The following is a 14,117-nucleotide window of genomic DNA, read 5'->3' as shown; positions in this document are numbered from 1 at the left end:
GCGGGGGGCCCAGCTGTGTATGCACCAAGCAGCTATGCTCCATCTGCTCAGAGCAGCCCAGATGTATGGGCCCTCCTGCAGCTTTAGCCAGTTCCCCTGCAGTCAGTCTCTGCTGCAGCCCTGAACATCTGCTTGGGGTGGAGGGGAGAACTCAGAAAGCTCTCAGTCGGGTGGCCCTACTTTTTCCCAAAGGCAGCAGTCCTCAGATAAGGCCAAGATTTGGGTCCTGGCTACAGGGACTCTGCTAATGAGGTAGAGACTCTGTCAGGTGTTTCCTTGTGAAGAACATTTGACTTCTTTCAGGAGCCTTTGGGGGGCTCAGCCAACTGTAGGTCTTTTCTTTTCCCCTTATTTTGCATATCATTTGAATATATCTGCATAACCCAGGAGATGTCATTTGAAGGTAAGCTATAGACGGTTTGGGCTGAGAGTGTTCAATTAGTTCAATACACAGAGTCTGAAGTATTCCTAAAGGACAAGTGTCCTGATAGGTATAGAACACAGTGAGGAAGAAGTATAGAGGCTGCAGGAAGTGTCCTGCTATTTTGAGGTCTATCATCTAGTCAGCACAACAAGAGCATTTGTTGTGGTCTCTACTTCCTCCCCCTTATCACATCAGTCTGTTTGCCTTTAGAGTTATCACTTATTGAGGCTTATTTTGTTGGTTATTGTCTTCCTTTTTTCTTTTCCTCTTGTTATTGCTGTTCTGAGATGGAACCCCACACCTCCTGCATGCTAGGCAAGCACAGTACCACTGACCCACAACCTCAGTCCACATTTGTAGGGGTGGGGGGTCTGCTTTTCTTTTTGATTGGACCTTAAATAATTCGTTGTTCTCTGCAGGAGGAACCTGAGTGAAATCCCAGCTCTTTAGAGGAGCTTTAATATAACAATAGTTCCTGATGTAAGAGGGAGTTTCTGAAAACTGATGGTATTTGAGTCCCAGTGCAGGTTAATTAAGCCAGGTTTCTGAGGGTGGTCCCAGGCCTTGGAAGGCTCAAAGATCCCAAGGATTCCATCATGCAGCTGGGTTCAGAACTGTTTCCACCAGAGATTTCAGAATAGTAAGGCAAACAGCCAGAAGAAACTCAACTGACACAGGGGAGCTAACTCTAGAATCAATTCCAAACTAAGTGAAATGGCATATTTCCCTCTAAAAATATTCTTTTTCTACCTGGCTATTATTTTTCTCCACTTCATTCTGTTATTGGAGCCCCCCAAAATACCCCTAGACATTCTCCTATAATTGCTTATTAAGAAGACTCTTTGAAAAGTACAGTTGAAGTGCTATAAATTATTCACAAATTAGGGAGAATCAATTCTATCACACTGCTTTCCTTCCAAACTTCCCTGAGATAAATAGCTTTGAAACAGCAGCAGTTTTCAAAGAGGAAACACAAAAGCAAGGTTTGAGGTTAGGAGAACCCAGATGGGAAAATGCCTCTGGAAGTAAAAAAGCAAGGGATTTAAGGCCATATCGGGGCAAAAAGCACCTATGTACTTTGGGAATTGAGGCATGAACGATGGCATTTGATTTCTGAAAAGAGTTGGGTGATAACAAACATAGTTTCTGAAATTTAGTGAGATGTTGATATTGTCTACTGACCAAGTACAAAACATGATTATGCACATTGGAGCTCAGAACTCGTTACCCCCAAAGTATAGCACCTTGCCAGACTGAATACTCTGAGCTGACGAACATGGGAGGGCATTTTATAAAGGCTGTCTAAGGGTCCTCTGCCCTCTTTTGTTCTTTCCCTCTTTCATAAAATGAGCCATACAGGGCTGGAGATGTGGCTCAAGCGGTAGCGCGCTCGCCTGACATGCGTGCGGCCCGGGTTCGATCCTCAGCACCACACACATACAAAGATGTTGTGTCCGCCAAAAACTAAAAAATAAATATTAAAATTCTCTCTCTCTCTCTCTCTCTCTCTCTGTCTCTCTCTGTCTGTCTCTCTCTTTAAAAAAAATAAATAAATAAATAAAATGAGCCATACACAAATAAATTCTTTTTCCTTAAGGAGGACTGTGGAAACTAGAATCCTATGCTCAGAAAGCAAGTAAAAAACTAGTACAGTCACTTTTTTCCTTATCTCTTTAAGATTGTCATTTCAGGATCCTGACCCAAATCTGGGAGAGAGGGAGTGCTGCACAGAGAGTTCAGGATGAATCTGAGCAGAGAGTCTGGCTGAGTTTTCCACTCCATCTACCATCACTGGATAAAATAATGGTAATAGACTTGGGTGTATTTGCACTTCTATATGGCTGTCCACACTTCATCCAACTCAGTTTAAGAACAGATGGGTTGCCCTGGGTCTTTGGGTCTTCATTTCTGAAATCTCCCCTTTCACATAAAATTTTGATTCAGTAAATTAGTTACATTTTTCTCATGTTCACCTGTCTTCTGTTATCAGAATGTTAGTGATGAGCCTTGTGACAGGAAAGGAAAAGAGATCATACTTTATGCTGGTACTTATTCAATATTAGCAGATATAGAGGGAAAGAGGACATTTCATATGTTGCTCATGGCTGCATATGTTTATGCATTCTTTCTGGAGGGCAATATACCAAATGGCCATCAAAAATCTTATGAATGCCATACCTCATTTTCCATAGTTCTAGAGAATTAATCCTAAAATAAAAAATGCTAAAGACCAGGTGTATGGTGAAGATACTTCATGACACCATTATTTATAATAGTGAAAGCTTAAAAATATCAGTGTTTTCAATCATAGCAAGTTAGCCAAATCAAATATGGTATATTCATCATATGAGATATAATATCTTTATTAAAAAGTGTAATGTCCCATAATGTTGTTGACAAACTGGTAAGTAAAAACTTCTGGCTAAACGGTTTGTTCTGAAGGTTCTCCAAGGAGAAAACACTGACTGATAGAATCTCAGAGTATTTTTGTTTTTTCTTATATAGAGTGCTGGCAATTTTAAAGTTTCTAAAATTAAACTCTAAAAATTTTGCAATCACTTAAAAATAAAGATAAGAATCTATTTAAGTTGAAATACAGGATGGGGCACATTGTAGTCTTTATCCACTTTGTCCTTGTTGCTTCTCATAGGTCCCAGAATTCAAACTAAGACATTAATAAAAAAAAAAAAAGGTTCCTTATATAGAGAGTTAAATAGGATGTTCTGAACTTCCTCAGGAAGCAAACCAAAGTTGGAAGGGATCTTGAGCTCCATTCCCAAGATCAGGGGGCAGTTCTCAATGTTGCAAATAAATTTTTAAAACACATCCCAATTGTAAAAATAGCTAAAAATACACATCATCAGTCTTGAATGTGTATAATATGCCAGGCACTTTAAGTGTATAATTGCTAATTCTCATGATAGTCTAAGAGAAAAAGTTAATTGCTCTCATACTGTAGATGCCAACACAGAAATCCAGAGTCTGCCCCAGGTCATGTGACTACTTAGAGGCAGAATCAGCCTTTAAGGGAGGCATCTCACACCATGGCTAAGCTGCTTCTGTATCAGATGCCAAAGTGAGCCCTGCCCTGCTCTTGGAATCACTGTGATGAGCAAGTGTTTCTTTAAAGTTTTTTGTTTCTGCTATTGAATTTGCCTTTTTAAAAAATTTTATAGCAGCTTTATTAAGGTATAATTCATCTACTTAGAATATACAACTCGATAGATTCAGATAACCAATACAACAAACAATTCTAAGATATTTTGTCATCCCCCAAATCCATAAACTTTATCTACCATTCATCTTACACCTTCACTTCCACTCAACCACTAATCTAGTAACTACCTCTATGAATTAATTGCCTTTTCTGAAACTTTCAAAAATAAAACATAAATCATGCTCCATTTTTAACTGACTTCTTTTGATTTGCATGATATTTTTAGGGTTCATACATATAGTATGAATAAGTACATTTGTATGGCTGAATAATATTCCCTTGTATGGGTATATTGCATTTGTCACTGGAAAGTTGGGTGGCTTTCACTTTGGGCTGTTATGAATGATGTTGCTATGCACATCTGTGTATACATATTAATGTAGACATGGTTTTCAGTTTTCTTTGGAATCCCAGAGTGGAATTGCTGGGTCATATGGAAATTCCATATTTAATCTTTTAAGGAACTACAAGACTATTTCCAAAATGACTTCACCAACTTATATTCTCAGTAGACAAATTTTCTTTTAACAATACTAAATTAAAACTTTGATCTTGTTTTTTGTTTACTGACTATCAAACTGTGTGTGTGTGTGTGTGTGTGTGTGTATGTGTGTGTTACTTACTGGAGATTAAAACTAGGGCCACTCTACCACTGGGCTACATCCCCAGATCTTTCTATTTTTATTTTGACCCAGGTTAAGTTTCCCTGAGCTGGTTTTGAAATTGCAACCCTCCTGCCTCAGGCTTCCAAGTCACTCAGACTACACACGTGTACTCAACTAATCTAGCTTTTAAAAACGATTAAAGTTTCAACTTTTGTATCTCAAAATGCCTATGTAGGTCTAATTTTGGAATTATAGCTAATTGTTTTTCAAATTTATTTTCTCTTTTAGATAAAATATAAAATAGGAGCACTTAATATATCTCTTAAAATGTTTTTTTGTGAATTAATTTTACAGAAATTTTAATAGTAGACATTTGATGAAACAGACTCAGAAAAGTTCAGTGAGAGCATGAGCATCTACTCTTTATATAGAAGGGCAATTTGGTTTTAAAGCAGGACTGACACTGGATCTTTCAGAATGACTAGTTCTCATTTGGAGTGAGGTGTCTGTAGTACAACTGGCCTGCAGATGTGGAGAGAATCCCTTATTCATTAGACATGGATAACAAGACCCCAACCCCATAACAATAATGTCTCCGGACATTGCCCAAAGTTCCCTAGCCAGGGATATAAAGGGTGAGGGTGGATGTCTATGGAAGTCTGAATCTCCCCTCACTGAGAACCCTGGCTTAAAACAATAATTCTAAAGTTTTAGAGTACTGGTGCCTGACATTCTCCTGACCCTGATGCACTTGTACTTTCTCTTTCTTTCCTCAGTCAAATCCCTAACAGATCTTTCCATGTCAATCTTCATCTTATTGTAGTGGCTCTTTTTGTGTTTTGGAGAAGGAAAAGCAAGATCATAATCTCTGTTGCAAGGTGTTAATGAAAGTAAAGTCTCTCCCAGGATGTATCATCTAGGGACAGCCAGTCAGCCATGGCCAGCCACAGCCATTACAACCACAGACAAGCATGCAGAGAGAGAGAGAGCCCAGGCCAGAGACAGCCCCTGAAAATTCTATTTTCAGTGCTGGAAATAACTGGTTACAGATTTCCTTGATACCTTTATTCACCTGTTACTCCTTACTCAAAGCCCTGACACTTATAATTTATAGGAATTTAGATTTCTTAATCTCACTGAACCTGCTTCCTCATCTGTAAAACAGAAACAGAATTGACTGGCTTGACTTAGAACTTTCAGCTTTATTGTTCCTAGAAAACCCAATTTGGCTGTTTTTTTTCCACATCCTGTCATCTCTACCCTTACTTAATAGTACAAAGGTAGTTTCAATTTTGTGAAAACAAAGTAGGGAATATATAAATAATTGAGTAAGGCAATTTTAAAATGTCAATCACATTGTAAAAGAACATATTACAATTATTAAGACCATTATGCTATATCTTAGAGCCTGAGTTATGTTTTTCTTGGACATCTTTTGTCCATCAATTATCAAATTCTATTAACCCTTCTCCGTACATGGTAGATAGAATTGACCTATTCTTTCAATTTTCTTTTTTCAAATTTTATTCTACTCTTTCTCACTACAGTTGGATTTTTCAGGATGCTCTCCCTCTTTTTCTCAAGTTCTGCTTCTTTCTGGTTTAGATAAAGAGCAAGATTATTAATGCCCCACCCATTGTGTGAGCTATGAGATACAGCAAATGAAACTCAAACTTGATAGTTTGTTCCTTTTGTAGTCAAGTCAGAATCCATGTCCTCTCCATGTTATTTCCCAATATCCCTACACAAATTCTTTACTCCAGCTAGTCCAGTGAATTAATTATGCTTCAAGTCAATACACTTAACCAATCAGTACTTCTACTACAGCCTCTGCTCCATATACATGCTACCCTGCCAGTTTCCACACTATTAAACCTATCTTCCAATCCTCTAAGGCCAAATGTTTTGTTTTAGTGCACTCTCTCCTAAACTGTATGGGTGGGGAACATACGCATCCTAACTTTCTACCTCCATCACTTATCATAACACAGGGCATATTAAAAGTATGAAATGATTGATTGAATGAATAAATAAGTGAACTAAAAAGATAATAAATCTGGAAATGAATAAAATAGGCTTTCCTCCACTAAACCAGTACTTAACAATTTCTCCTAAATTACCGTAATATCCATTGTCTGATCTACTCATTTGCATCATATTATTTACTGCTTTGTATTATTAATTAACATTTTGTCTATGTAAGTTTCCTTTCCCCAATGGGATTACAAGTTCCTGGGGGTCACAGTCTGAGTCATGGTTTGGTGTCTCCCTCAGCATCAACAGAGCAATATCCTACCCTCTCCAAATGCTCATTGATTGATAGAGCACCAGGACAGCTGAATCTCCATTGCCAAGTGTTGGCCCTCTCATGCACACTGCCCATAAATCACAGGTTAAATCTTTTCTAGTTGTTAAAGCCTGGCTCATATTTCAGGGTAACCTGGATCTGAAAACCCTTGGTCAGTTATACAGGGGAAAATATCTGGGGTTGCCATCCACTGAGTTATGTGTTAGATACATTTGTAATCGATCATGGAATTATTCTTTTTCTAATGTAGAACTGCGTACACAGCCCCAATATCTCCATGCTAAAAATTAAGCTCAACTCCAAATTGTTATGTCCCTGTCCCCTTCCCAGTGCAGCTCAGACTCTAGAGTCCTGTACCAAAATGCTGCTTCCTTTGTGCCTGTCCTTCTTTGGTGTCTGTTTAGTCCTAAGCTCTTATGAAGCCTTCCATCTCTGGTTCTCCTCCTGTTTCACTTATCTGATTGGAGTATCCTTTCCCTCAATGTTTGTTTGCTCAAATTTTATTCACTCTACAGAACCATGCCACATTGTCCTCACCTCAAGAAAGCCTTCATTTCTCACCATTTTGTTTCTTCTTTCCTTTGCATACCGGGTATGAATTTTACCTCATCACAAATGCCTCTATACCATCCCTTCCAACAGTACCAACAGGCCACTGAATGGAGGTGTCTCTACCTCCAGTTTCCAGCCGCGGACCAGCACAGAGAATATACTTCAAAAAAAATGCTGCATTAAAGGAAAGCAAAGCAAATTTTATGAGAGAACTGTGAAAGTGGAAAATAAGAAATCAAATGAAAGTGATAGCAAGTTTGAGTAGTTGATTATTCTGCTATCATAGTGATAATCTAGCTCCCTCAATTCCCTATTGAGTAAAAGAGTAACATGAGTGAGTTAGAAAAGAAAATGTTGCCGTGGTTATTACCTAGGATGGAAAAAAAAATTGCAGATAATTAAGAGATCACTACTTTGGTAAATATTTCTAATATTTGCTTGATATGAAGCTCAGACAATTGCATTTCTCAGCTTTGCATGAAATGGAATGCCACATCACATATCTGTTTTCTGAAACTCGAACTCTGTGCTCAAGCAGACAGCTTGTTGTGACATTCATGGCCCTGTGGCTATCTATTTGTCTGCCCTTGCTAATGGGATTTTATCATCAACATTATCTTAGCTAAAACACAGAGGCATTGATGAAAACTTAATTGAAGCAGAGGATGAAGTTCACAGCCTCATCATGTTTACTTGATGTGCAGATGGTGGCTAGTTACAAATGGCTTATATGAAAAAGGGCAATATTTGGGGAACAGCTCTTAATTGCAGGGCAGTAGCCTGTAACCATCTGGCCACCAGTATTAATCAGGGTGAGCACTTCCATTCTGCAAGATAGAGCTCTCTAGGCCATTTCCCCACCTTTTGGAATTCCACTGGCCTATATTTAATTAATACTTCCCCCGAGTTTATCTCATTCCGATGTTTGACACATTCTGTAGCATATTCTGTTCTAACAGGAATGTTAAAAATCACTACTCTTTTTTTTACTCTGAAAATTATAACTTTCAGAAATGTTTGGGAGGTCAACTCAACTGGTTTATTCATCCTTTCACTCATATTACAGTAAGTGTTTACCAATGACGTGATTAGGCAAGGTGTTGGACTAGGCCTTGGAGTAATAATGATGGGTAAGACAGATAGTGTTATTTTTCCCATGGCCTTTACATCCCAGGGGTGAGATCACATTAAACCACTAATTATTTGAAATGTAATTAGTATATCTGGTTTTAAATTGAATTGTGTCTTGGCCATATTCATATGGTAAAGTCCTTAAAGTATGGTTATATAGAGAGATAAGACATTTTAAGTATTAATGTAAAATGGTATATATACAAGAGGATATTAGGACACACCCATGCAAAAAAAGAAGACAATGTGGAAACACAGGGAGAAGATAACCATCTACAAGGCAAGACAGAGTCCTCGGGGGAAAAAAAAAATCAACCCTGCAAACACCTTGACCTTGGACTTATAGCCTATAGAACTATGAGAAAATAAATTCCTATTTAAGTTACTTGGTTTATATTTTGTTATATAAGACCTAGAAAACCACACACATGCTCATACACACACACACACACACACACACACACACACACACACACTTGGGACAAAAGCTACAAAGAACAATTGGAAACCTTGAAAAGGGCCACCTGCCCTTCTTTGGAAAGGTTTCTTTAGAAAATATCAATTGAGATAAAATCTACAAGACAGGATGGTGTTGGCCATAGCTTAGGATAACTTAATTCAAATGAGCTCAATGTTAAATAGACACCAAATAATATTCCTTAAGGCTGATCCAGTTATGTCACTAGAATCTCATGATAGAGAAAGGAAGACACAACTGTCTAGCAAGTATTGAAAATCAATGACCCATAGAATGGATGGCTTAACTGATCTTTTCAATGCCTTCTATCCAACTAGTACCATTCATGGGACTACAGAAATACTGAACAATTATTAGGTATTTGAGGAAATACAACAAGCACCGTAGCTTTCTCCTAGGAATGGGTTGAACTGAAATGGGCTCCAATAGAGCATTTGCTTCAACTAAAAAGCCTTTGTCATGGCATCCGTGTATGGCTCTTTGCTAGCCATGGTTCCCATTTTGCAGAGATTCTGTTCCAACCCAGGTGATGGGCTTTCACCTTCTAACTTTCTATTTTTATCATCAGTTGGTGGTGCCCAGATGTCAGGCTGAGAACTCTCAGTTTGGAGTTTTCTTCCTGTTTCTTCTGGAGTTCATTCAATTTATGCTGAGACTAAAGTGCCGATTCATCTTTTAATTCTGAAAGTTCTAGTGTGTATATACTACTTTACCGACACACGCACACATACACAGAGTATTCAAGAGTGATTTAAAGAAAGTGTTATGTTTCTGATCTTCAATATCCTCCCAAGGCCCACGTATTATCCCAGTTGATGGGTCCAGTAGTAGAAAGAGATAGGACTTTTAGAAGATGGGATCTTGTTGAGTGAAGTTAAATCACTGGTGGGGGACATGCCATCAAAGGCACTATGGGGACTGATCCTTTCTTCTCTTTGCTTCCCTCTCACCAGGAGGTGAGCAGCTTTAATCCACCACAGGGTGCCCTCCATGTTACATTGCTCAACACAGATTCAAAACAATGACCCAAGTGACCATATACTGAAGCCTCTGAAATTCTGAGCCAAAATAAGCCTTTGCTACTTTAATATCTTATGTATTTTTGTCACAGGGACAGAAAACTGGCTAACCTAGGAGGTTATTTAAAAAAAAAATCTCAGGAGTGTTGGTGAATACCTATTATCTCAATGGCCCAAGAGGCTGTGGCAGGAGGATTCCAAGTTCAAAGCCAGCCTAGGAAATTTAATGAGACCCTGTCTTTCTCTCAAAATAATAATAATAATAATAATAATAATAATAATAATAATAATAATAATAAAGGGACTAGAGGGCTAGGATGTACCTCAGGAGTAGAGTTTCCTTGGACTCTACCTCTAGCATCACAAAACAAACAAACACTCAGATTTGTATTCTAATTTTCCACTGGTCACTGAAAGTCATGTGAGTAACCTCTATGGGATGTACAAGCATATCAGTTACACAAATCATGGCATCTCAAAGTGGCAAAATGTACCGGAATTTAAGGAGTTGAAAAGAATTATTTCTGGTAAGGGGTTTGGCCCTGGGTGTTCCCAATCCATGGGAAAGTGTGTTCATTTATTTCATTTCAAAAGAGGATTTTGGTTTGATGAGTTCTTTAAAAAATAAGGAGACAGTTGACTTACACTTTTCTTTTAAGAACTTATTGAAAGGGTTAGAATGGGTTCCATGATTCTACATCTGCCCTCCATTTAAAACAGGAGGAACCTGAGGTTTAACAGAGCAATACTGATGCCTACCTTGCACCTTAGAAGTGCCCAGGGGAGCTGGAGCCTGGACCAGTAAAACCCATCATCAGCTTCTTTGCTCAGATTCTCTTTAGTGGAGAGGTGACATTTTGTGAAGCACTATAATTTAAAAACTACTTTTGGACTGATACCCCATACTTCTTTATTTCCTATTCTTACTGCCTTGCATTCTCTCAGCAGAAAAAAATAGAAACAAAAAATGTCAGATCACTTTCAAAATAATTATAGCAGTGCTAATTTTCTTTTTACATTATTTAACATTTTACATGACATTTCCTCAGTCTTCCTAAGAAAATGAAACAGGTGGTCTCTTACCTTTATAAATGCCCTGTTTTCTTAGTGATTGAGATTGAAATGGTCATCATCAATCTCAATTCTAAGCATTTTTCTAAGATTCTTTGAAATGGCAGCCATTTTCCTCATTAAAAAATGGACTACAGTAGGTATTGCTCAGGGAACAGATGAGAATTTTGACAGATCCTCAGGATCATATGACCATTGTGAAGGTGATCTCCACTGTACATGGTATTTCACGATGAGCAGCAAAGAACAGGAAGTTCTAAATTTGTAAAGCAGGAAGCTGAAATATTATTTCATTCATTTAAGACTTGCCTAAACAAATTTTCTGATTCCTAAGAGCTAGAGTCACTGTGGTTCAAGTTCCTTGAAGATATCATCTATTTCCATGCAGTGTCTGAATTTCCATATGGGCCAAGGAGCACTGCGGTGTTTAGCATTGGAAATGCTATAGAATACGGGGCAAAGTCCTTGGAAGCAGATAAACCTTTGAGAGAGACTTCAGCCTCTAGTGCCTTAGTTCTCATTTCAGATGATAATCCTACTGCAGAATACATATTAAGAGCTAAAACATATCTTAAAAAAAACATGTAAAATATATAATACTCAGTGAATATTTGTGCTTACTGGTACTTAGATATGTATAATTTGTTTTGTATTACACCAAAAACTTACTTAAAGTATACTAGAAGTCTATAAAGACAACGGCTTCCCCATGTTATGTGAATCCCACTTAACTCAAGAAAAATGCTTGTGAAAGAAACAATGATGGATCCTAAATAGCCCATTCTTTTTGTAGACTGCTGCATATTTGTCTGCAGACCCTTCATCTAAAGCAGGATCTCTTTTTATATGAGTTATTTAAGCAACAAACAATATAAACAATGAATATATATAGCAACAGGATACAGAGGAAAACCACGTAATGGAAATCCAAAGGAAAGACCTTAGGTTATCAGTTATCTCCATCCCTTTAACTTACCTTCTGGTTCTGTTTTATTCTATGTGTGTTGGTTGAATAACTATGATCCTGTCAGTTTCATTACGTTCCCCCTCCTGACAGACCCCTATGTCACAGTCCTATAGGATATGTACCTGACCAGCAGGAAGCCTGCAATGAATGTTGGTTCTATCCTCACATCACTTAACAATGAAATGAGGTCTTTGACCTTCTTGCTAAACACATATGTATGACTTTCAAGAAAGGAGACAACAAAAATAGAAAATGAAGAAAAATACAAAGAAGGGAATTTTTCATCTTACCAAGCACCATCACCTAAAACAACTAAATTCAGATGCCTTCCATTTTAAAGATGTATGGATATATTTATTTTGCAAGTCTCCTTATCATCCACAATACAAGAAACCCAAATATACTGCTTCTCCAAAGCATGCACACTGTACGTAGCTCAAAGTGAAGGTTTCAGATAGCCATGTGCTGACCTACCTATAGAAATGAACTTCTAACAGATCCAGGATGTTAGAAACATCAGACCTAGTCAAAAGTAAAGCTTTTAATATTAGATTTCATAATAAAATATGGTGCTGTATTACATTTTACATGACAACCATATATCAAGTGTAGCCCTGTTGGTCTTCACAAACTATTGGACAATAGCCATCATATTTTCACTGCTGATGTGGGATTTTCATATCATAAAGCCAATAAGATCTCAAATACTTTCAAAAGAAGTTCCTTCAGAAATATATTTTTTTTTCTTTTTCTTGGCTGTCTCCCTGCTTCCCAAGTAGGCGAATGCCAGAAAACACAAACTCTTGAGCCATTTGAAAGACAAATTAAGAAATTCAATGCAAAATTTCCAAAATGCAGGAAGTTCTCCGTAGGGACAGAATTATGCAAGAGTTTTCTGAGACAGATGTCAGGAACTCAAACAGCACATTTTGAAATTTCCTTTCACTTATTTCAATATTTGAAAGACAGGTCTAAAATAACTGATGATTTTTCCCTTTTTGTAGTTGGATAAGGTGGCAGTTCTTACCAGCCTCTTTCTCAGTCATAAATGCATGTTAATGGACTGACATGTGCTTAATAATACAGGCTGCACCTGGATTCTTTAGAGCCAAGAGCCGCCAGAGCCTGTACTATATTAAAACTGCATTTTTGACCTGAGGCCTACAAGTCTCTGTACTCAAACATTTCACCGATTAGAGAGAAACAGCCCAGTGCCAGCTCACATTTTTCTTCTCCAAATAAAGAGGATGGAGATTTAACTTTTATAACTCTGAACATAAAAAATATTATAATTCTAAGTGATTAACTCACTCCCATTACTGGAAATCTAATAAATTTTATAAAATGCCTCTGACTGCACAAATTCTCTCTTAGCTTTAATGACACTATGGAATAAGGCCCCTTCTCATGATAGGTCTTGCCTTAGTATGGACGCAAAGGAAATTTGTTAAGAAGATTCTCAACATTGCTAAGTGAGATATATTCTATTATGTAATGACCGTTCACAGTCTTCTGAAGTATTTTTTTTTTCCAATGCTCAAGTGATGAAGAACTTCTAAGTTGATCCCTCATGACTTACTGCCTGAACAAGGTACCATCCAAAAAAAGAAAAAAGAAGGAGGATAAGAAATTCTGCTAGAAGGATATCATCAGACAGTACCTGTAAAGATTTCAGCTACATGTTCTGTCATTTTCTGAATCACCAGTCTCAGGATTCCGGCCTCCAGGCTGAGCAGCAGGGTCCCCGAGCCTTCAGACATCTCTGTGGACAGAAGCAGACCATCCTTGTTCCATGTTCGAAACTGGAAACTCACTGAGAGCCCATCAATTTGGGGGGTGCCGGGCAGCAGCAAATAACTGCTGCTGGAGTTGACAAATGTGATGGGAACAATTTGTGGTTCGGAGCAGGAAAAAGTGACATTGCCCTGGAAAACAATAAAAATCAAACATATAAAAGCCATTTTTTTATTCCGCAATCTGACAGCTGATATAAACAACCACCTGGAGCTGACCTTAATTTCAGGATCATTCCACATTCAGCTGCAAGATCTTAAAGGAAAAAATATGTCAGCTTTGCTCAGATATACTCGCAAGATTGTTTTCTGCTCCTGTTTTAAGGATCACAGTGCTATCTGCAAAGAGGGCCTTCTGAGTCTCCAGGAAGATAAGGGGACGGAAACATCAACATTTTCTAGGGAACCAAAGATATAAAAATAATTACTTTCACTCATGGAATAAATCCATATGGCAAGCCAGCTACATGACAAGCTCTGGGATGGCTTTTAAAGAGATACACGTGGAAAAAACTTTGTTTAAAATGTGGGTTGTGCTTGAAGAGAGATAGA

At 37.9% G+C, this 14,117-nt stretch overlaps 1 protein-coding gene across 2 annotated transcripts in view; it reads right to left on the bottom strand.

Moving 5' to 3' along the window:
• CNTNAP5 (contactin associated protein family member 5) overlaps positions 1-14,117 on the bottom strand; it is a gene marked incomplete at both ends in the record, with an annotated part of 785,818 nt that overhangs the window by 356,415 nt on the left and 415,286 nt on the right. For both annotated transcript variants that reach the window (XM_081262143.1, XM_081262144.1), the window contains one exon: positions 13,433-13,697. In XM_081262143.1, coding sequence (XP_081118269.1) covers positions 13,433-13,697 — 265 coding nt within the window. The remainder of the gene's footprint in view (positions 1-13,432; positions 13,698-14,117) is intronic.

The sequence above is a fragment of the Spermophilus citellus genome (genome assembly GCF_964194105.1).
Source record: "Spermophilus citellus genome assembly, chromosome: 11".
NCBI lineage: Eukaryota > Metazoa > Chordata > Mammalia > Rodentia > Sciuridae > Spermophilus > Spermophilus citellus.
This window is presented reverse-complemented; position numbering and strand designations above follow the sequence as displayed.